This window comes from Oncorhynchus nerka, unplaced genomic scaffold (genome assembly GCF_034236695.1).
Source record: "Oncorhynchus nerka isolate Pitt River unplaced genomic scaffold, Oner_Uvic_2.0 unplaced_scaffold_2678, whole genome shotgun sequence".
NCBI lineage: Eukaryota > Metazoa > Chordata > Actinopteri > Salmoniformes > Salmonidae > Oncorhynchus > Oncorhynchus nerka.
Window position 1 is genome coordinate 1 of NW_027038622.1, and position 25863 is coordinate 25863.

General features: G+C 42.7%; 1 protein-coding gene across 1 annotated transcript in view; it reads left to right on the top strand.

The window, feature by feature from the left end:
• Nucleotides 1-2833: 2833 nt before the first annotated feature.
• The window catches only part of LOC115115130 (hemicentin-2-like), a gene marked incomplete at its 3' end in the record, with an annotated part of 31218 nt that continues 8188 nt past the window's right edge, over nucleotides 2834-25863 (top strand). Inside the window, exons 1-8 of the mRNA XM_065014553.1 lie at nucleotides 2834-2869; nucleotides 7869-8144; nucleotides 8798-9082; nucleotides 11643-11927; nucleotides 14833-15117; nucleotides 17685-17969; nucleotides 20537-20821; nucleotides 23353-23637. Coding sequence (XP_064870625.1) covers nucleotides 7970-8144; nucleotides 8798-9082; nucleotides 11643-11927; nucleotides 14833-15117; nucleotides 17685-17969; nucleotides 20537-20821; nucleotides 23353-23637 — 1885 coding nt within the window. The remainder of the gene's footprint in view (nucleotides 2870-7868; nucleotides 8145-8797; nucleotides 9083-11642; nucleotides 11928-14832; nucleotides 15118-17684; nucleotides 17970-20536; nucleotides 20822-23352; nucleotides 23638-25863) is intronic.

Genomic DNA, 25863 nt, shown 5'->3' on the forward strand with positions numbered 1-25863 from the left:
AGACAGCCCCGTATGTACACTCTCTGTTTTACACTTGTTGACTTTCTTGGAGAAGCGGTATGACTAAACAGGTTGTTCCTTCTACTCTCTGTTATCCATGGTCCTATGCTCCTTGCAGAATCTTTAGACAGAGAGATTCACTGTTGTTAAGGTCCTTTTAGTGAAAGACAGTGCAACAGTTTATCCACAGCTGTTGTGTTGTTCTATGGACACGCTACAGGTGCAAGCGTGCATGCATGTGTGTGTGTGTATATGCGGGTGGATGCATGTAAGTGTGTACACGTGTGTGTTTGTTAAGTGGGGGGTGGCTGAAGTTAAATTGTACTTGGTGATCAGTGGAACAACTGAAATTAGTTGGGTAGGCTTGAAACCTGACAACTTAACAAAGGGCCTATAAGCATCTGTTCTCTATTCTCGTTCCATCCTCCTCTCCTCCAGTAAAGAGGAAGGAACCAGTGTGACATCATGCAGTGTGGGGCCATACAGAGAAGTTGGTCAGAAAATAAACACGCCTTTAAACACTGCTGTTTTTTCTCACAGTCTTTGTTCATTTCTGTAGAATGCTTTTCTCTCTATTCCTCTGTGTGACGGTAAAGAGCGTGAACTAGAGGTCAACCAATTTATGATTTTTCAACTCCGATACCGATTATTGGAGGACCAAAAAAGTCGAGACCGATTAATCGGACAATTTATTTATTTATTTGTAATAATGACAGTTACAACAATACTGAATGAACACTTATTATTATTTTAACTTAATATAATACATCAATACAATCAATTTAGTCTCAAATAAATAATGAAACATGTTCAATTTCGTTTAAATAATGCAAAACAAAGTGTTGGAGAAGAAAGTAAAAGTGCAATATGTGCCATGTTTAGAAAGCTAACGTTAAGTTACTTGCTCAGAACATGAGAACATATGAAAGCTGGTGGTTTCTTTTAACATGAGTCTTCAATATTCCCAGGTAACAAGTTTTAGGTTGTAGTTATTATAGGACTATTTCTCTCTACCATTTGTATTTCTTTAACCTTTGACTATTGGATGTTCTTATAGGCACTTTAGTATTGCCAGTGTAACTGTATAGCTTCCGTCCTCTCCTCGCTCGAACGTTACCCATGCAGAACAAGGGAAACAACCACTCCAAGTCTCAGAGCGAGTGACGTTTGAAACGCTATTAGCGCGCACCCCGCTGACTAGCTAGCCATTTCACATCAGTTACACCAGCCTAATCTCGGGAGTTGATAGGCTTGAAGACATAAACAGCTCAATGCTTGAAGCACAGCAAAGAGCTGCTGGCAAAATGCAGTAAAGTGCTGTTTGAATGAATGCTTACGAGCCTGCTGGTGCCTACCATCGCTCAGTCAGACTGCTCTATCAAATCATAGACTTAGTTATAACATAACACACAGAAATACGAGCATTAGGTCATTAATATGGTCAAATCCGAAACTATAATCTCGAAAACAAGATGTTTATTCTTTCAGTGAAATACAGAACCGTTCCTTATTTGATCTAACGGTGGCATCCATAAGTCTAAATATTCCTGTTACATTGCACAACCTTCAATGTTATGTCATAATTACGTAGAATTCTGGCAAATTAAGCAGCCCAAACTGTTGCATATACACTGACTCTGTGTGCAATGAATGCAAGAGAAGTGACACAATTTCACCTGGTTAAAATCGCCTGCTAACATGGATTTCTTTTAGCTAAATATGCATGTTTAAAAATATATACTGTGTATTGATTTTAAGAAAGGCATTGATGTTCATGGCATTCAGGAACCGGACAAATTGAATCAGCCACATGAGGTTAAAGAGTCAATGTTGTGTGTTATTCACCACGGTGTCCGTGTAGCTTTACCATTCAAGCTCCTCAGAGAATTGCACGCCAAGGAAATTGACATTTTTGCCGTTTTCACGATGGCCCCGTTGATGAGGATGCCTGGTTCCTCCTGAAGTCCACAATGAGCTCCTTTGTTTTGCTGACGTTGAGGGAGAGGTAGTTTTCCTGGCACCACACAGTCAGAGTGCCTACCTCCTCCCTGTAGGCCCTCTCGTCGTTGTTGGTAATCAGGCCTTCTACTGCCATTTCATCAGCGAACTTGATGATGAGTTGGAACTGTGTGAAGCCATGCAGTTTTGGGAATTTAGAGAGTAAGGGAGGGGACTAAGGACACATGCTTGTGGGGCCCCACGTGTTTAGAATCAGTGTGGAGGAGGTAATGTTGCCTACCTTCACCTGCAGAGGGCAGCGTGTCATTTAGTCCAGGACCCAGTTGCATAGGGAGGAGTTCATTCCCAGGGATTTGAGATTTCTGGTGAACTTAGACGGCACTATGGTATTTAAGGCTGAGCTGTAGTTGATGAACAGCATCCTCATAAATACACTCCTCTTGTCCAGGTGGATGAGGGCCCTGTGCAGTGAAATGGCGATTTGGTCGTCCGTGGATCTGTTGGGATGTAGGCCAATTGGAGAGGGTTGAGTGTGTCGGGGGGGGGGGGGGGGGGGGGCACTTCATAATGACAGAAGTCAGTGTTATGGGTCAGTAGTCATTCAATTCAGTTACATGGTTTCACATGTGAAATTATATTTCACAAATGCAAAACATGGACATTTCGAACGTGAAATCATGTTTTTTCTGTATTGATAAGCTGAGGCAATTAAATGTTATACTGTTCAAGGATGAATGGCTATGTAGAAATCAGAGATTGCACCTTTAAATTAAAGTACAGGACATATTTGGTAATCAGTAACCTGAATATGGCATGTTGTTGTTTATTTCAAGCTAATATTTGTGCAATGTGACTTTCTTTGTTTTAGTGCTGAATACATACATCAACTCTGGACACTCTGAAGATGATGGTAGATATTTGTTCACTTCATCAAGACCCCATCTCTTAATGCTTCATCATATTTCTTTATTTGTGATTTTTAAAGTTGATTTTGTCTGGACATGTTTTGAGTGTCTAAAAATAACATGTGTAAGGGAATTGTATCATGCTGGTTTGATTTTGTGCAGGAGTGGCGAAGGCTGTTCTGACCATACACCCCAACAGCTCCCAGATATTCAGTGGAGAGTCTGTCACTCTCAGATGTGTCATACAGGGGGGAGGAGTCACTGACTAGAAATACCCATGGAGAACACCCAGTCCCGATCAATGCCTCCGTTCTTATAACCACTTGAAAGTGGGCCTCATTTAAAGGATGCTGTTTAGTTATTTTAAAAACATATGTTGTATGTTTCTGCAGCTCTGCTCAAAGCTACACTGACTGTAGAACCAAACCCTGTGTTCCCTGGAGAGACACTTACTCTGATGTGTTCAGTAGGGTCTGACAGTATCTGGAACTATCAGTGGTACAAAGACAGGAATGATAATGTAGTATCCCAGTCTGTCAGACACACTATGTCAGCACTCGGCGGTCCCGTTCTGTGCGCTTGTGTGGCCTACCATATTGCAGCCGTTGTTGCTCCTAGACGTTTCCACTTCACAACACTTACAGTTGACTACAGTTAGCTCTAGCATGGTAGAAATTTGACAAACTGACTTGTTAGACAGGTGGTATCCTATGACATTTACATTTAAGTCATTTAGCAGACGCTCTTATCCAGAGCGACTTACAAATTGGTGCATTCACCTTATGACATCCAGTGGAACAGTAGTGCATCTAAATCTTTTAAGGGGGGTGAGAGGGATTACTTTATCCTATCCTAGGTATTCCTTAAAGAGGTGGGGTTTCAGGTGTCTCCGGAAGGTGGTGATTGACTCCGCTGTCCTGGCGTCGTGAGGGAGTTTGTTCCACCATTGGGGGGCCAGAGCAGCGAACAGTTTTGACTGGGCTGAGCGGGAACTGTACTTCCTCAGTGGTAGGGAGGCGAGCAGGCCAGAGGTGGATGAACGCAGTGCCCTTGTTTGGGTGTAGGGCCTGATCAGAGCCTGGAGGTACTGAGGTGCCGTTCCCCTCACAGCTCCGTAGGCAAGCACCATGGTCTTGTAGCGGATGCGAGCTTCAACTGGAAGCCAGTGGAGAGAGCGGAGGAGCGGGGTGACGTGAGAGAACTTGGGAAGGTTGAACACCAGACGGGCTGCGGCGTTCTGGATGAGTTGTAGGGTTTAATGGCACAGGCAGGGAGCCCAGCCAACAGCGAGTTGCAGTAATCCAGACGGGAGATGACAAGTGCCTGGATTAGGACCTGCGCCGCTTCCTGTGTGAGGTAGGGTCGTACTCTGCGGATGTTGTAGAGCATGAACCTACAGGAACGGGCCACCGCCTTGATGTTAGTTGAGAACGACAGGGTGTTGTCCAGGATCACGCCAAGGTTCTTAGCGCTCTGGGAGGAGGACACAATGGAGTTGTCAACCGTGATGGCGAGATCATGGAACGGGCAGTCCTTCCCCGGGAGGAAGAGCAGCTCCGTCTTGCCGAGGTTCAGCTTGAGGTGGTGATCCGTCATCCACACTGATATGTCTGCCAGACATGCAGAGATGCGATTCGCCACCTGATCATCAGAAAGGGGAAAGGAGAAGATTAATTGTGTGTCGTCTGCATAGCAATGATAGAAGAGACCATGTGAGGTTATGACAGAGCCAAGTGACTTGGTGTATAGCGAGAATAGGAGAGGGCCTAGAACAGAGCCCTGGGGGACACCAGTGGTGAGAGCACGTGGTGTGGAGACGGATTCTCGCCACGCCACCTGGTAGGAGCGACCTGTCAGGTAGGACGCAATCCAAACGTGGGCCGCGCCGAGATGCCCAACTCGGAGAGGGTGGAGAGGAGGATCTGATGGTTCACAGTATCGAAGGCAGCCGATAGGTCTAGAAGGATGAGAGCAGAGGAGAGAGAGTTAGCTTTAGCAGTGCGGAGCGCCTCCGTGATACAGAGAAGAGCAGTCTCAGTTGAATGACTAGTCTTGAAACCTGACTGATTTGGATCAAGAAGGTCATTCTGAGAGAGATAGCGGGAGAGCTGGCCAAGGACGGCACGTTCAAGAGTTTTGGAGAGAAAAGAAAGAAGGGATACTGGTCTGTAGTTGTTGACATCGGAGGGATCGAGTGTAGGTTTTTCAGAAGGGTGCAACTCTCGCTCTCTTGAAGACGGAAGGGACGTAGCCAGCGGTCAGGGATGAGTTGATGAGCGAGGTGAGGTAAGGGAGAAGGTCTCCGGAAATGGTCTGGAGAAGAGAGGAGGGGATAGGGTCAAGCGGGCAGGTTGTTGGGCGGCCGGCCGTCACAAGACGCGAGATTTCATCTGGAGAGAGGGGGAGAAAGAGGTCAGAGCACAGGGTAGGGCAGTGTGAGCAGAACCAGCGGTGTCGTTTGACTTAGCAAACGAGGATCGGATGTCGTCGACCTTCTTTTCACAATGGTTGACGAAGTCATCTGCAGAGAGGGAGGAGGGGGAGGGGGGAGGAGGATTCAGGAGGGAGGAGAAGGTTGCAAAGAGCTTCCTAGGGTTAGAGGCAGATGCTTGGAATTTAGAGTGGTAGAAAGTGGCTTTAGCAGCAGAGAGAGAAGAGGAAAATGTAGAGAGGAGGGAGTGAAAGGATGTCAGGTCCGCAGGGAGGCGAGTTTTCCTCCATTTCCGCTCAGCTGCCCGGAGCCCTGTTCTGTGAGCTCGCAATGAGTCGTTGAGCCACGGAGCGGGAGGGGAGGACCGAGCCGGCCTGGAGGATAGGGGACATAGAGAGTCAAAGGATGCAGAAAGGGAGGAGAGGAGGGTTGAGGAGGCAGAATCAGGAGATAGGTTGGAGAAGGTTTGAGCAGAGGGAAGAGATGATAGGATGGAAGAGGAGAGAGTAGCGGGGGAGAGAGAGCGAAGGTTGGGACGGCGCGATACCATCCGAGTAGGGGCAGTGTGGGAAGTGTTGGATGAGAGCGAGAGGGAGAAGGATACAAGGTAGTGGTCGGAGACTTGGAGGGGAGTTGCAATGAGGTTAGTGGAAGAACAGCATCTAGTAAAGATGAGGTCGAGCGTATTTCCTGCCTTGTGAGTAGGGGGGGGAGGTGAGAGGGTGAGGACAAAAGAGGAGAGGAGGGAAAGAAGGAGGCAGAGAGGAATGAGTCAAAGGTAGACGTGGGGAGGTTAAAGTCGCCCAGAACTGTGAGAGGTGAGCCGTCCTCAGGAAAGGAGCTTATCAAGGCATCAAGCTCATTGATGAACTCTCCGAGGGAACCTGGAGGGCGATAAATGATAAGGATGTTAAGCTTGAAAGGGCTGGTAACTGTGACAGCATGGAATTCAAAGGAGGCGATAGACAGATGGGTAAGGGAGAAAGAGAGAATGACCACTTGGGAGAGATGAGGATCCCGGTGCCACCACCCCGCTGACCAGAAGCTCGCGGGGTGTGCGAGAACACGTGGGCAGACGAAGAGAGAGCAGTAGGAGTAGCAGTGTTGTCTGTGGTGATCCATGTTTCCGTCAGTGCCAAGAAGTCGAGGGACTGGAGGGAGGCATAGGCTGAGATGAACTCTGCCTTGTTGGCCGCAGATCGGCAGTTCCAGAGGCTACCGGAGACCTGGAACTCCACGTGGGTCGTGCGCGCTGGGACCACCAGATTAGGTGGCCGCGCCACGCGGTGTGGAGCGTTTGTATGGTCTGTGCAGAGAGGAGAGAACAGGGATAGACAGACACATAGTTGACAGGCTACACAAGAGGCTACGCTAATGCAAAGGAGATTGGAATGACAAGTGGACTACACGTCTCGAGTGTTCAGAAAGTTAAGCTTACGTAGCAAGAATCTTATTGACTAAAATGATTAAAATGATACAGTACTGCTGAAGTAGGCTAGCTGGCAGAGGCTGCGTTGTTGACTATGTAGGCTAGCTGGCAGTGTCTGCGTTGTTGACACTACACTAATCAAGTCGTTCCGTTGAGTGTAATGGTTTCTACTGTGCTACTGTGCTGCTATTCAGGGCTAGCTGGCTAGCTAGCAGTGTTGATTTACGTTACGTTGCGTTAAAAGAACGACAATAGCTGGCTAGCTAACCTAGGAAATCGCTCAAGACTACACAATTATTTTTGATACAAAGACGGCTATGTAGCTAGCTATGTAGCTAGCTACGATCAAACAAATCAAGCCGTTGTACTGTAATGAAATGAAAAATGTGATACTACCTGTGGAGCGAAGCGAAATGCGACCGGATTGTTGAGTGCGGAAGTTCTGTTACGTTAAGGACGACGAATAGCTGGCTAGCTAACCTCGGTAAATTAAGATAATCACTCTAAAACTACACACTCTAAACTACACAATTATCTTGGATACGAAGACAGCAAAGACAACTATGTAGCTAGCTAACACTACACTAATCAAGTCGTTCAGTTGAGTGTAAGTTGTGCTGCTAATCGGTAGACGGTGGACTAGCTAACGGTAGACGTTAGCTAGCTAGCTAGCTGCAGGGCGGTGTAGACTGCGTTAGGACGACGAAATACGATAATTATGCAATTATCTATGATACAAAGACGGCTATGTAGCTAGCTAAGAAGAAAAATTGCTAAGATTAGACAAATCAAACCGTTGTACTATAATGAAATGTAATGAAATGTAATACTACCTGCGGACCGAGTGCAGATGCGACCGTGACGGTGTCACATTGAAAGTCACTGAGCTCTTCAGTAAGGCCATTCTACTGCCAATGTTTGTCTATGGAGATTGCATGGCTGTGTGCTTTATTTTATACACATGTCAGCAACGGGTGTGGCTGAAAAAGCCAAATCCACTAATTTGAAAGGGGGTCCACATACTTTTGCATATATAGTTTATATATCTAAAATAATAGTTACCGTACTAATTACTGAAGTCAGATCATACTTTGGAAAGATTGTTGCTCTGACTGCATTTGTCTTCATATAACTGTTTCCACAGCTCTGCCCACGGCCTCAGTGAAGATAGTCACTCCACAGGGTCTCCTCTACCCTGGAGAGACAGTCACTCTGCAGTGTGACATATCAGACTACACAGACTGGATGTACCACTGGTTCAGAGACAAACATTACCTTCCCAGTCAGACCAGTAAAGCCAAAGATATCACCATCCCCATCACTCAGACTGGTCAGGCTGGTCAGTACAGATGTGAGGGGCTGAGGACAGATCGGCCACAGAGATCACAACCCAGTGATGCCGTCACCATCAGTGTCACTGGTAAGTTCACTATCGTTAGTATCACTATAACAATGTAATTTGAAACAGATACTTATGTATCCAAACTGTATCCAGTTTGGAACGCAGTAGTTAGTGTTTCAACCGAGGACAGACAATTTTTCTTGTGTGGCCTACCATATTGCAGCCGTTGTTGCTCCTAGACGTTTCCACTTCACAATAACAGCACTTACAGTTGACTACAGTTAGCTCTATCATGGCAGAAATCTGACAAACTGAGTTGTTAGACAGGTGGCATCCTATGACGGTGTCACATTGAAAGTCACTGAGCTCTTCAGTAAAGCTATTCTACTGCCAATGTTTGTCCATGGAGATTGCATGGCTGTGTGCTTGATTTTATACTCATGTCAGTAACGGATGTGGCTGAACAAGCCGAAGCCACTAATTTGAAAGGGTGTCCACATACTTTTGCATATATAGTTTATATGTCTAAAATAATAGTTACTGTACTACTTACTGAAGTCAGATCCTACTTTGGAAAGATTGTTGCTCTGACTGCATTTGCCTTTATAGACATTTATGTAAATTCTAACTGAATGGAGTCAACATATGTAAAATATACTTATATCACAATGTTACAGCATCAGCTGAATTACCAGACAGGTATCCAGGTGTTTTGTGCATTATTTTCACAGCTCTTCCCAAAACTACTCTGACTGTGAGGCCAAACCTTGCATACACTGGAGAGACAGTTACTCTGATGTGTTCAGTTGGGTCTGACAGTAGATGGAACTATCAGTGGTACAAAGACAGGAATTATAATGTAGTGTCCCAGTCTGTCAGACACACTATAACAGGAGACACCCTCACCATCAGTACAGCTGCTGAGTCTGACCAGGGTCTCTACTGGTGTGAAGGGAACAGAGTGTCTAGACCCACATCTTCACAACCAAGTGATCCTGTCACTCTCACTGTAAAAGGTGAGTTACTTTGTGTTTTTGTCATCAAGAAGGACACTATTTATATTGTGTCAGAATTCTTAGTTAAAGTATTGGGACAGTGTTGTTCTGTGAAGTCTCCAAACTCCAAAGCAATAACAAACATATTGTTAAATAAGTTTATTACAGAGTAATTGTTTATATACACACTGTATTTCTATTGAGAGGAGTCTGTCCCAAACACTGACTCCTAAACTTCGTGTTTGAACATAAAGGAAAACATTTATATAGAGTTTCATCTTTGTATCAGTGCCATTATGGTGTCTGTTACAACACGGGCAGCACATCTACATGTTAATGTTGCATGTGCCATAATCTACCAACTGTGTTACAGAGGACCACCATGTGGGTTGTGGACACTTCAGGAAAAAGAGTAGAGTATTGAGATGAATAGACAACAGGGAGGTTCCAACCCTCCAAGACCCCAAACATTGACAAACATTTGACCAAAACACTACTAATACTATATACTACTCTACTGTACCCTGCTCTACTGTACCCTGCTCTACTGAACTGTACCCTACTCTATTGTACTCTACTGTACTGAACCCTACTCTATTGTACTCTATTGTACTCTACTGTACTGTACCCTACTCTATTGTACTCTACTGTACTGTACCCTACTCTATTGTCCTCTACTGTACTGTACCCTACTCTATTATACTGTGCTCTACTGAACTGTACCCTACTCTATTGTACTGTGCTCTACTGAACTGTGCCCTACTCTATTGTACTGTACTCTACTGAACTGTACCCTACTCTATTGTACTGTACTCTACTGAACTATACCCTACTCTATTGTACTGTGATCTACTGTACTGTACCCTACTCTATTGTACTGAACTCCACAGAACTGTACCCTAATCTATTGTACTATACTCTGCTGATATATACCCTACTATTTTGTACTGTGCTCTCCTGTACTGTACCCTACTCTATTGTACTGTGCTCTACTGAACACTACCCTATTCTAGTGTACTCTACTGTACTGTACCCTACTCTATTGTACTGTGCTCTACTGAACTATACTCGACTCTATTGCACTGTGCTCTGCTCTACTGTGCCCTACTCGTTTGTACTATGCTCTACTTAACTGTACCCTACTCTATTGTACTGTACTCTACTGTACTCTAATTGAATGTTTTGCACTGTGCTCTACTGAACTGGACCCTACTCTATTGTACTGTAATCTAGTGAACTGGAACCTACTCTATTGCACTGTGCTCATCTGAATTGTACCCTACTCTATTGTACTGTACTCTACTTTACTGTACCCTAATCTACTGTACCCTACTATATTGCACTGTGCTCTACTGAACTATACCCTACTCTATTGCACTGTCCTCTCCTTTACTGTATCCTACTCTATTGTACTGTGCTCTACTGAATTGTACCCTACTCTATTGTACTGTACTCTACTGAACTGTACCCTACTCTATTGTACTGTGCTCCACTGTACTGTACCCTACTCTATTGTACTGTGCTCTTCTGAACTGTACTCTACTGTACTCTAATTGAATGTTTTGCCCTGTGCTCTACTGAACTGGACCCTACTCTATTGTACTGTAATCTAGTGAACTAGAACCTACTCTATTGCACTGTGCTCATCTGAATTGTACCCTACACTATTGTACTGTACTCTACTTTACTGTACCCTACTCTACTGTACCCTACTATATTGCACTGTGCTCTACTGAACTATACCCTACTCTATTGCACTGTCCTCTCCTTTACTATACCCTACTCTATTGTACCGTGCTCAACTGTACTGTACCCTACTCTATTGCACTGTACCCTAATCTACTGAACTGTTCCCTGCTCTATTGTACTGGTTATATTATGCTTGTGTGCAGCTTCTCGGGCATGGAAACACATATCATGAAGCTCCCGACTAACATGTATTGAGCTGAGTTTGCTTCTAGAGGCAGTTTGGAATGCAGTAGTTAGTGTTTCAACGGAGGACAGACCATTTTTACGAGCTCCGCACTTCAGGCGGTCCCGTTCTGTGCGCTTGTATGGCCTACCATATTGCAGCCGTTGTTGCTCCTAGACGTTTCCACTTCACAATAACAGCACTTACAGTTGACTACAGTTAGCTCTATCATGGCAGAAATCTGACAAACTGAGTTGTTAGACAGGTGGCATCCTATGACGGTGTCACATTGAAAGTCACTGAGCTCTTCAGTAAAGCTATTCTACTGCCAATGTTTGTCCATGGAGATTGCATGGCTGTGTGCTTGATTTTATACTCATGTCAGTAACGGATGTGGATGAACAAGCCGAAGCCACTAATTTGAAAGGGTGTCCACATACTTTTGCATATATAGTTTATATGTCTAAAATAATAGTTACTGTACTACTTACTGAAGTCAGATCCTACTTTGGAAAGATTGTTGCTCTGACTGCATTTGCCTTTATAGACATTTATGTAAATTCTAACTGAATGGAGTCAACATATGTAAAATATACTTATATCACAATGTTACAGCATCAGCTGAATTACCAGGCAGGTATCCAGGTGTTTTGTGCATTATTTTCACAGCTCTTCCCAAAACTACTCTGACTGTGAGGCCAAACCTTGCATACACTGGAGAGACAGTTACTCTGATGTGTTCAGTTGGGTCTGACCGTAGATGGAACTATCAGTGGTACAAAGACAGGAATTATAATGTAGTGTCCCAGTCTGTCAGACACACTATAACAGGAGACACCCTCACCATCAGTACAGCTGCTGAGTTTGACCAGGGTCTCTACTGGTGTGAAGGGAACAGAGTGTCTAGACCCACATCTTCACAACCAGGTGATCCTGTCACTCTCACTGTAAAAGGTGAGTTACTTTGTGTTTTTTGTCATCAAGAAGGACACTATTTATATTGTGTCAGAATTCTTCGTTAAAGTATTGGGACAGTGTTGTTCTGTGAAGTCTCCAAACTCCAAAGCAATAACAAACATATTGTTAAATAAGTTTATTACAGAGTAATTGTTTATATACACACTGTATTTCTATTGAGAGGAGTCTGTCCCAAACACTGACTCCTAAACTTCGTGTTTGAACATAAAGGAAAACATTTATATAGAGGTTTCATCTTTGTATCAGTGCCATTATGCTGTCTGTTACAACACGGGCAGCACATCTACATGTTAATGTTGCATGTGCCATAATCTACCAACTGTGTTACAGAGGACCACCATGTGGGTTGTGGACACTTCAGGAAAAAGAGTAGAGTATTGAGATGAATAGACAACAGGGAGGTTCCAACCCTCCAAGACCCCAAACATTGACAAACATTTGACCAAAACACTACTAATACTATATACTACTCTACTGTACCCTGCTCTACTGTACCCTGCTCTACTGAACTGTACCCTACTCTATTGTACTCTACTGTACTGTACCCTACTCTATTGTACTCTACTGTACTGTACCCTACTCTATTGTACTCTACTGTACTGTACCCTACTCTATTGTCCTCTACTGTACTGTACCCTACTCTATTATACTGTGCTCTACTGAACTGTACCCTACTCTATTGTACTGTGCTCTACTGAACTGTGCCCTACTCTATTGTACTGTACTCTACTGAACTGTACCCTACTCTATTGTACTGTACTCTACTGAACTATACCCTACTCTATTGTACTGTGATCTACTGTACTGTACCCTACTCTATTGTACTGAACTCCACAGAACTGTACCCTAATCTATTGTACTGTACTCTGCTGATATATACCCTACTATTTTGTACTGTGCTCTCCTGTACTGTACCCTACTCTATTGTACTGTGCTCTACTGAACACTACCCTATTCTAGTGTACTCTACTGTACTGTACCCTACTCTATTGTACTGTGCTCTACTGAACTATACTCGACTCTATTGCACTGTGCTCTGCTCTACTGTGCCCTACTCGTTTGTACTATGCTCTACTTAACTGTACCCTACTCTATTGTACTGTACTCTACTGTACTCTAATTGAATGTTTTGCACTGTGCTCTACTGAACTGGACCCTACTCTATTGTACTGTAATCTAGTGAACTGGAACCTACTCTATTGCACTGTGCTCATCTGAATTGTACCCTACTCTATTGTACTGTACTCTACTTTACTGTACCCTAATCTACTGTACCCTAATATATTGCACTGTGCTCTACTGAACTATACCCTACTCTATTGCACTGTCCTCTCCTTTACTGTATCCTACTCTATTGTACTGTGCTCTACTGAATTGTACCCTACTCTATTGTACTGTACTCTACTGAACTGTACCCTACTCTATTGTACTGTGCTCCACTGTACTGTACCCTACTCTATTGTACTGTGCTCTTCTGAACTGTACTCTACTGTACTCTAATTGAATGTTTTGCCCTGTGCTCTACTGAACTGGACCCTACTCTATTGTACTGTAATCTAGTGAACTGGAACCTACTCTATTGTACTGTACTCTACTGAACTGTACCCTACTCTATTGTACTGTGCTCTACTGAATTGTACCCTACTCTATTGTACTGTACTCTACTGAACTGTACCCTACTCTATTGTACTGTGCTCCACTGTACTGTACCCTACTCTATTGTACTGTGCTCTTCTGAACTGTACTCTACTGTACTCTAATTGAATGTTTTGCCCTGTGCTCTACTGAACTGGACCCTACTCTATTGTACTGTAATCTAGTGAACTAGAACCTACTCTATTGCACTGTGCTCATCTGAATTGTACCCTACACTATTGTACTGTACTCTACTTTACTGTACCCTACTCTACTGTACCCTACTATATTGCACTGTGCTCTACTGAACTATACCCTACTCTATTGCACTGTCCTCTCCTTTACTATACCCTACTCTATTGTACTGTGCTCAACTGTACTGTACCCTACTCTATTGCACTGTACCCTAATCTACTGAACTGTTCCCTGCTCTATTGTACTGGTTATATTATGCTTGTGTGCAGCTTCTCGGGCATGGAAACACATATCATGAAGCTCCCGACTAACATTTATTGTGCTGAGTTTGCTTCTAGAGGCAGTTTGGAATGCAATAGTTAGTGTTTCAATGGAGGACAGACCATTTTTACGCGCTCCGCACTTCAGCACTCGGCGGTCCCGTTCTGTGCGCTTGTATGGCCTACCATATTGCAGCCGTTGTTGCTCCTAGACGTTTCCACTTCACAATAACAGCACTTACAGTTGACTACAGTTAGCTCTATCATGGCAGAAATCTGACAAACTGAGTTGTTAGACAGGTGGCATCCTATGACGGTGTCACATTGAAAGTCACTGAGCTCTTCAGTAAAGCTATTCTACTGCCAATGTTTGTCCATGGAGATTGCATGGCTGTGTGCTTGATTTTATACTCATGTCAGTAACGGATGTGGCTGAACAAGCCGAAGCCACTAATTTGAAAGGGTGTCCACATACTTTTGCATATATAGTTTATATGTCTAAAATAATAGTTACTGTACTATTGTAACATCCTGGTCTGGGGACTTCATGTCAAGTCATCAGTGTCTTTGTCAAAACATCAGTGCATGGAGTTAGATTTTTTTACTGACTTACTGAAGTCAGATCCTACTTTGGAAAGATTGTTGCTCTGACTGCATTTGCCTTTATAGACATTTATGTAAATTCTAACTGAATGGAGTCAACATATGTAAAATATACTTATATCACAATGTTACAGCATCAGCTGAATTACCAGACAGGTATCCAGGTGTTTTGTGCATTATTTTCACAGCTCTTCCCAAAACTACTCTGACTGTGAGGCCAAACCTTGCATACACTGGAGAGACAGTTACTCTGATGTGTTCAGTTGGGTCTGACAGTAGATGGAACTATCAGTGGTACAAAGACAGGAATTATAATGTAGTGTCCCAGTCTGTCAGACACACTATAACAGGAGACACCCTCACCATCAGTACAGCTGCTGAGTCTGACCAGGGTCTCTACTGGTGTGAAGGGAACAGAGTGTCTAGACCCACATCTTCACAACCAAGTGATCCTGTCACTCTCACTGTAAAAGGTGAGTTACTTTGTGTTTTTTGTCATCAAGAAGGACACTATTTATATTGTGTCAGAATTCTTCGTTAAAGTATTGGGACAGTGTTGTTCTGTGAAGTGTCCAAACTCCAAAGCAATAACAAACATATTGTTAAATAAGTTTATTACAGAGTAATTGTTTATATACACACTGTATTTCTATTGAGAGGAGTCTGTCCCAAACACTGACTCCTAAACTTCGTGTTTGAACATAAAGGAAAACATTTATATAGAGGTTTCATCTTTGTATCAGTGCCATTATGGTGTCTGTTACAACACGGGCAGCACATCTACATGTTAATGTTGCATGTGCCATAATCTACCAACTGTGTTACAGAGGACCACCATGTGGGTTGTGGACACTTCAGGAAAAAGAGTAGAGTATTGAGATGAATAGACAACAGGGAGGTTCCAACCCTCCAAGACCCCAAACATTGACAAACATTTGACCAAAACACTACTAATACTATATACTACTCTACTGTACCCTGCTCTACTGTACCCTGCTCTACTGAACTGTACCCTACTCTATTGTACTCTACTGTACTGAACCCTACTCTATTGTACTCTATTGTACTCTACTGTACTGTACCCTACTCTATTGTACTCTACTGTACTGTACCCTACTCTATTGTCCTCTACTGTACTGTACCCTACTCTATTATACTGTGCTCTACTGAACTGTACCCTACTCTATTTTACTGTGCTCTACTGAACTGTGCCCTACTCTATTGTACTGTACTCTACTGAACTGTACCCTACTCTATTGTACTGTACTCTACTGAACTATACCCTACTCTATTGTACTGTGATCTACTGTACTGTACCCTACTCTATTGTACTGAACTCCACAGAACTGTACCCTAATCTATTGTACTGTACTCTGCTGATATATACCCTACTATTTTGTACTGTGCTCTCCTGTACTGTACCCTACTCTATTGTACTGTGCTCTACTGAACACTACCCTATTCTAGTGTACTCTACTGTACTGTACCCTACTCTATTGTACTGTGCTCTACTGAACTATACTCGACTCTATTGCACTGTGCTCTGCTCTACTGTGCCCTACTCGTTTGTACTATGCTCTACTTAACTGTACCCTACTCTATTGTACTGTACTCTACTGTACTCTAATTGAATGTTTTGCACTGTGCTCTACTGAACTGGACCCTACTCTATTGTACTGTAATCTAGTGAACTGGAACCTACTCTATTGCACTGTGCTCATCTGAATTGTACCCTACTCTATTGTACTGTACTCTACTTTACTGTACCCTAATCTACTGTACCCTACTATATTGCACTGTGCTCTACTGAACTATACCCTACTCTATTGCACTGTCCTCTCCTTTACTGTATCCTACTCTATTGTACTGTGCTCTACTGAATTGTACCCTACTCTATTGTACTGTACTCTACTGAACTGTACCCTACTCTATTGTACTGTGCTCCACTGTACTGTACCCTACTCTATTGTACTGTGCTCTTCTGAACTGTACTCTACTGTACTCTAATTGAATGTTTTGCCCTGTGCTCTACTGAACTGGACCCTACTCTATTGTACTGTAATCTAGTGAACTAGAACCTACTCTATTGCACTGTGCTCATCTGAATTGTACCCTACACTATTGTACTGTACTCTACTTTACTGTACCCTACTCTACTGTACCCTACTATATTGCACTGTGCTCTACTGAACTATACCCTACTCTATTGCACTGTCCTCTCCTTTACTATACCCTACTCTATTGTACTGTGCTCAACTGTACTGTACCCTACTCTATTGCACTGTACCCTAATCTACTGAACTGTTCCCTGCTCTATTGTACTGGTTATATTATGCTTGTGTGCAGCTTCTCGGGCATGGAAACACATATCATGAAGCTCCGACTAACATTTATTGTGCTGAGTTTGCTTCTAGAGGCAGTTTGGAATGCAGTAGTTAGTGTTTCAATGGAGGACAGACCATTTTTACGCGCTCCGCACTTCAGCACTCGGCGGTCCCGTTCTGTGCGCTTGTATGGCCTACCATATTGCAGCCGTTGTTGCTCCTAGATGTTTCCACTTCACAATAACAGCACTTACAGTTGACTACAGTTAGCTCTATCATGGCAGAAATCTGACAAACTGAGTTGTTAGACAGGTGGCATCCTATGACGGTGTCACATTGAAAGTCACTGAGCTCTTCAGTAAAGCTATTCTACTGCCAATGTTTGTCCATGGAGATTGCATGGCTGTGTGCTTGATTTTATACTCATGTCAGTAACGGATGTGGCTGAACAAGCCGAAGCCACTAATTTGAAAGGGTGTCCACATACTTTTGCATATATAGTTTATATGTCTAAAATAATAGTTACTGTACTACTTACTGAAGTCAGATCCTACTTTGGAAAGATTGTTGCTCTGACTGCATTTGCCTTTATAGACATTTATGTAAATTCTAACTGAATGGAGTCAACATATGTAAAATATACTTATATCACAATGTTACAGCATCAGCTGAATTACCAGACAGGTATCCAGGTGTTTTGTGCATTATTTTCACAGCTCTTCCCAAAACTACTCTGACTGTGAGGCCAAACCTTGCATACACTGGAGAGACAGTTACTCTGATGTGTTCAGTTGGGTCTGACCGTAGATGGAACTATCAGTGGTACAAAGACAGGAATTATAATGTAGTGTCCCAGTCTGTCAGACACACTATAACAGGAGACACCCTCACCATCAGTACAGCTGCTGAGTCTGACCAGGGTCTCTACTGGTGTGAAGGGAACAGAGTGTCTAGACCCACATCTTCACAACCAGGTGATCCTGTCACTCTCACTGTAAAAGGTGAGTTACTTTGTGTTTTTTGTCATCAAGAAGGACACTATTTATATTGTGTCAGAATTCTTCGTTAAAGTATTGGGACAGTGTTGTTCTGTGAAGTCTCCAAACTCCAAAGCAATAACAAACATATTGTTAAATAAGTTTATTACAGAGTAATTGTTTATATACACACTGTATTTCTATTGAGAGGAGTCTGTCCCAAACACTGACTCCTAAACTTCGTGTTTGAACATAAAGGAAAACATTTATATAGAGGTTTCATCTTTGTATCAGTGCCATTATGCTGTCTGTTACAACACGGGCAGCATATCTACATGTTAATGTTGCATGTGCCATAATCTACCAACTGTGTTACAGAGGACCACCATGTGGGTTGTGGACACTTCAGGAAAAAGAGTAGAGTATTGAGATGAATAGACAACAGGGAGGTTCCAACCCTCCAAGACCCCAAACATTGACAAACATTTGACCAAAACACTACTAATACTATATACTACTCTACTGTACCCTGCTCTACTGTACCCTGCTCTACTGAACTGTACCCTACTCTATTGTACTCTACTGTACTGAACCCTACTCTATTGTACTCTATTGTACTCTACTGTACTGTACCCTACTCTATTGTACTCTACTGTACTGTACCCTACTCTATTGTCCTCTACTGTACTGTACCCTACTCTATTATACTGTGCTCTACTGAACTGTACCCTACTCTATTGTACTGTGCTCTACTGAACTGTGCCCTACTCTATTGTACTGTACTCTACTGAACTGTACCCTACTCTATTGTACTGTACTCTACTGAACTATACCCTACTCTATTGTACTGTGATCTACTGTACTGTACCCTACTCTATTGTACTGAACTCCACAGAACTGTACCCTAATCTATTGTACTGTACTCTGCTGATATATACCCTACTATTTTGTACTGTGCTCTCCTGTACTGTACCCTACTCTATTGTACTGTGCTCTACTGAACACTACCCTATTCTAGTGTACTCTACTGTACTGTACCCTACTCTATTGTACTGTGCTCTACTGAACTATACTCGACTCTATTGCACTGTGCTCTGCTCTACTGTGCCCTACTCGTTTGTACTATGCTCTACTTAACTGTACCCTACTCTATTGTACTGTACTCTACTGTACTCTAATTGAATGTTTTGCACTGTGCTCTACTGAACTGGACCCTACTCTATTGTACTGTAATCTAGTGAACTGGAACCTACTCTATTGCACTGTGCTCATCTGAATTGTACCCTACTCTATTGTACTGTACTCTACTTTACTGTACCCTAATCTACTGTACCCTACTATATTGCACTGTGCTCTACTGAACTATACCCTACTCTATTGCACTGTCCTCTCCTTTACTGTATCCTACTCTATTGTACTGTGCTCTACTGAATTGTACCCTACTCTATTGTACTGTACTCTACTGAACTGTACCCTACTCTATTGTACTGTGCTCCACTGTACTGTACCCTACTCTATTGTACTGTGCTCTTCTGAACTGTACTCTACTGTACTCTAATTGAATGTTTTGCCCTGTGCTCTACTGAACTGGACCCTACTCTATTGTACTGTAATCTAGTGAACTAGAACCTACTCTATTGCACTGTGCTCATCTGAATTGTACCCTACACTATTGTACTGTACTCTACTTTACTGTACCCTACTCTACTGTACCCTACTATATTGCACTGTGCTCTACTGAACTATACCCTACTCTATTGCACTGTCCTCTCCTTTACTATACCCTACTCTATTGTACTGTGCTCAACTGTACTGTACCCTACTCTATTGCACTGTACCTAATCTACTGAACTGTTCCCTGCTCTATTGTACTGGTTATATTATGCTTGTGTGCAGCTTCTCGGGCATGGAAACACATATCATGAAGCTCCCGACTAACATTTATTGTGCTGAGTTTGCTTCTAGAGGCAGTTTGGAATGCAATAGTTAGTGTTTCAATGGAGGACAGACCATTTTTACGCGCTCCGCACTTCAGCACTCGGCGGTCCCGTTCTGTGCGCTTGTATGGCCTACCATATTGCAGCCGTTGTTGCTCCTAGACGTTTCCACTTCACAATAACAGCACTTACAGTTGACTACAGTTAGCTCTATCATGGCAGAAATCTGACAAACTGAGTTGTTAGACAGGTGGCATCCTATGACGGTGTCACATTGAAAGTCACTGAGCTCTTCAGTAAAGCTATTCTACTGCCAATGTTTGTCCATGGAGATTGCATGGCTGTGTGCTTGATTTTATACTCATGTCAGTAACGGATGTGGCTGAACAAGCCGAAGCCACTAATTTGAAAGGGTGTCCACATACTTTTGCATATATAGTTTATATGTCTAAAATAATAGTTACTGTACTACTTACTGAAGTCAGATCCTACTTTGGAAAGATTGTTGCTCTGACTGCATTTGCCTTTATAGACATTTATGTAAATTCTAACTGAATGGAGTCAACATATGTAAAATATACTTATATCACAATGTTACAGCATCAGCTGAATTACCAGACAGGTATCCAGGTGTTTTGTGCATTATTTTCACAGCTCTTCCCAAAACTACTCTGACTGTGAGGCCAAACCTTGCATACACTGGAGAGACAGTTACTCTGATGTGTTCAGTTGGGTCTGACAGTAGATGGAACTATCAGTGGTACAAAGACAGGAATTATAATGTAGTGTCCCAGTCTGTCAGACACACTATAACAGGAGACACCCTCACCATCAGTACAGCTGCTGAGTCTGACCAGGGTCTCTACTGGTGTGAAGGGAACAGAGTGTCTAGACCCACATCTTCACAACCAAGTGATCCTGTCACTCTCACTGTAAAAGGTGAGTTACTTTGTGTTTTTGTCATCAAGAAGGACACTATTTATATTGTGTCAGAATTCTTCGTTAAAGTATTGGGACAGTGTTGTTCTGTGAAGTGTCCAAACTCCAAAGCAATAACAAACATATTGTTAAATAAGTTTATTACAGAGTAATTGTTTATATACACACTGTATTTCTATTGAGAGGAGTCTGTCCCAAACACTGACTCCTAAACTTCGTGTTTGAACATAAAGGAAAACATTTATATAGAGGTTTCATCTTTGTATCAGTGCCATTATGGTGTCTGTTACAACACGGGCAGCACATCTACATGTTAATGTTGCATGTGCCATAATCTACCAACTGTGTTACAGAGGACCACCATGTGGGTTGTGGACACTTCAGGAAAAAGAGTAGAGTATTGAGATGAATAGACAACAGGGAGGTTCCAACCCTCCAAGACCCCAAACATTGACAAACATTTGACCAAAACACTACTAATACTATATACTACTCTACTGTACCCTGCTCTACTGTACCCTGCTCTACTGAACTGTACCCTACTCTATTGTACTCTACTGTACTGAACCCTACTCTATTGTACTCTATTGTACTCTACTGTACTGTACCCTACTCTATTGTACTCTACTGTACTGTACCCTACTCTATTGTCCTCTACTGTACTGTACCCTACTCTATTATACTGTGCTCTACTGAACTGTACCCTACTCTATTTTACTGTGCTCTACTGAACTGTGCCCTACTCTATTGTACTGTACTCTACTGAACTGTACCCTACTCTATTGTACTGTACTCTACTGAACTATACCCTACTCTATTGTACTGTGATCTACTGTACTGTACCCTACTCTATTGTACTGAACTCCACAGAACTGTACCCTAATCTATTGTACTGTACTCTGCTGATATATACCCTACTATTTTGTACTGTGCTCTCCTGTACTGTACCCTACTCTATTGTACTGTGCTCTACTGAACACTACCCTATTCTAGTGTACTCTACTGTACTGTACCCTACTCTATTGTACTGTGCTCTACTGAACTATACTCGACTCTATTGCACTGTGCTCTGCTCTACTGTGCCCTACTCGTTTGTACTATGCTCTACTTAACTGTACCCTACTCTATTGTACTGTACTCTACTGTACTCTAATTGAATGTTTTGCACTGTGCTCTACTGAACTGGACCCTACTCTATTGTACTGTAATCTAGTGAACTGGAACCTACTCTATTGCACTGTGCTCATCTGAATTGTACCCTACTCTATTGTACTGTACTCTACTTTACTGTACCCTAATCTACTGTACCTACTATATTGCACTGTGCTCTACTGAACTATACCCTACTCTATTGCACTGTCCTCTCCTTTACTGTATCCTACTCTATTGTACTGTGCTCTACTGAATTGTACCCTACTCTATTGTACTGTACTCTACTGAACTGTACCCTACTCTATTGTACTGTGCTCCACTGTACTGTACCCTACTCTATTGTACTGTGCTCTTCTGAACTGTACTCTACTGTACTCTAATTGAATGTTTTGCCCTGTGCTCTACTGAACTGGACCCTACTCTATTGTACTGTAATCTAGTGAACTAGAACCTACTCTATTGCACTGTGCTCATCTGAATTGTACCCTACACTATTGTACTGTACTCTACTTTACTGTACCCTACTCTACTGTACCCTACTATATTGCACTGTGCTCTACTGAACTATACCCTACTCTATTGTACTGTGCTCAACTGTACTGTACCCTACTCTATTGCACTGTACCCTAATCTACTGAACTGTTCCCTGCTCTATTGTACTGGTTATATTATGCTTGTGTGCAGCTTCTCGGGCATGGAAACACATATCATGAAGCTCCCGACTAACATTTATTGTGCTGAGTTTGCTTCTAGAGGCAGTTTGGAATGCAGTAGTTAGTGTTTCAATGGAGGACAGACCATTTTTACGCGCTCCGCACTTCAGCACTCGGCGGTCCCGTTCTGTGCGCTTGTATGGCCTACCATATTGCAGCCGTTGTTGCTCCTAGATGTTTCCACTTCACAATAACAGCACTTACAGTTGACTACAGTTAGCTCTATCATGGCAGAAATCTGACAAACTGAGTTGTTAGACAGGTGGCATCCTATGACGGTGTCACATTGAAAGTCACTGAGCTCTTCAGTAAAGCTATTCTACTGCCAATGTTTGTCCATGGAGATTGCATGGCTGTGTGCTTGATTTTATACTCATGTCAGTAACGGATGTGGCTGAACAAGCCGAAGCCACTAATTTGAAAGGGTGTCCACATACTTTTGCATATATAGTTTATATGTCTAAAATAATAGTTACTGTACTACTTACTGAAGTCAGATCCTACTTTGGAAAGATTGTTGCTCTGACTGCATTTGCCTTTATAGACATTTATGTAAATTCTAACTGAATGGAGTCAACATATGTAAAATATACTTATATCACAATGTTACAGCATCAGCTGAATTACCAGACAGGTATCCAGGTGTTTTGTGCATTATTTTCACAGCTCTTCCCAAAACTACTCTGACTGTGAGGCCAAACCTTGCATACACTGGAGAGACAGTTACTCTGATGTGTTCAGTTGGGTCTGACCGTAGATGGAACTATCAGTGGTACAAAGACAGGAATTATAATGTAGTGTCCCAGTCTGTCAGACACACTATAACAGGAGACACCCTCACCATCAGTACAGCTGCTGAGTCTGACCAGGGTCTCTACTGGTGTGAAGGGAACAGAGTGTCTAGACCCACATCTTCACAACCAGGTGATCCTGTCACTCTCACTGTAAAAGGTGAGTTACTTTGTGTTTTTTGTCATCAAGAAGGACACTATTTATATTGTGTCAGAATTCTTCGTTAAAGTATTGGGACAGTGTTGTTCTGTGAAGTCTCCAAACTCCAAAGCAATAACAAACATATTGTTAAATAAGTTTATTACAGAGTAATTGTTTATATACACACTGTATTTCTATTGAGAGGAGTCTGTCCCAAACACTGACTCCTAAACTTCGTGTTTGAACATAAAGGAAAACATTTATATAGAGGTTTCATCTTTGTATCAGTGCCATTATGCTGTCTGTTACAACACGGGCAGCATATCTACATGTTAATGTTGCATGTGCCATAATCTACCAACTGTGTTACAGAGGACCACCATGTGGGTTGTGGACACTTCAGGAAAAAGAGTAGAGTATTGAGATGAATAGACAACAGGGAGGTTCCAACCTCCAAGACCCCAAACATTGACAAACATTTGACCAAAACACTACTAATACTATATACTACTCTACTGTACCCTGCTCTACTGTACCCTGCTCTACTGAACTGTACCCTACTCTATTGTACTCTACTGTACTGAACCCTACTCTATTGTACTCTATTGTACTCTACTGTACTGTACCCTACTCTATTGTACTCTACTGTACTGTACCCTACTCTATTGTCCTCTACTGTACTGTACCCTACTCTATTATACTGTGCTCTACTGAACTGTACCCTACTCTATTGTACTGTGCTCTACTGAACTGTGCCCTACTCTATTGTACTGTACTCTACTGAACTGTACCCTACTCTATTGTACTGTACTCTACTGAACTATACCCTACTCTATTGTACTGTGATCTACTGTACTGTACCCTACTCTATTGTACTGAACTCCACAGAACTGTACCCTAATCTATTGTACTGTACTCTGCTGATATATACCCTACTATTTTGTACTGTGCTCTCCTGTACTGTACCCTACTCTATTGTACTGTGCTCTACTGAACACTACCCTATTCTAGTGTACTCTACTGTACTGTACCCTACTCTATTGTACTGTGCTCTACTGAACTATACTCGACTCTATTGCACTGTGCTCTGCTCTACTGTGCCCTACTCGTTTGTACTATGCTCTACTTAACTGTACCCTACTCTATTGTACTGTACTCTACTGTACTCTAATTGAATGTTTTGCACTGTGCTCTACTGAACTGGACCCTACTCTATTGTACTGTAATCTAGTGAACTGGAACCTACTCTATTGCACTGTGCTCATCTGAATTGTACCCTACTCTATTGTACTGTACTCTACTTTACTGTACCCTAATCTACTGTACCCTACTATATTGCACTGTGCTCTACTGAACTATACCCTACTCTATTGCACTGTCCTCTCCTTTACTGTATCCTACTCTATTGTACTGTGCTCTACTGAATTGTACCCTACTCTATTGTACTGTACTCTACTGAACTGTACCCTACTCTATTGTACTGTGCTCCACTGTACTGTACCCTACTCTATTGTACTGTGCTCTTCTGAACTGTACTCTACTGTACTCTAATTGAATGTTTTGCCCTGTGCTCTACTGAACTGGACCCTACTCTATTGTACTGTAATCTAGTGAACTAGAACCTACTCTATTGCACTGTGCTCATCTGAATTGTACCCTACACTATTGTACTGTACTCTACTTTACTGTACCCTACTCTACTGTACCCTACTATATTGCACTGTGCTCTACTGAACTATACCCTACTCTATTGCACTGTCCTCTCCTTTACTATACCCTACTCTATTGTACTGTGCTCAACTGTACTGTACCCTACTCTATTGCACTGTACCCTAATCTACTGAACTGTTCCCTGCTCTATTGTACTGGTTATATTATGCTTGTGTGCAGCTTCTCGGGCATGGAAACACATATCATGAAGCTCCCGACTAACATGTATTGAGCTGAGTTTGCTTCTAGAGGCAGTTTGGAATGCAGTAGTTAGTGTTTCAACGGAGGACAGACCATTTTTACGCGCTCCGCACTTCAGGCGGTCCCGTTCTGTGCGCTTGTATGGCCTACCATATTGCAGCCGTTGTTGCTCCTAGACGTTTCCACTTCACAATAACAGCACTTACAGTTGACTACAGTTAGCTCTATCATGGCAGAAATCTGACAAACTGAGTTGTTAGACAGGTGGCATCCTATGACGGTGTCACATTGAAAGTCACTGAGCTCTTCAGTAAAGCTATTCTACTGCCAATG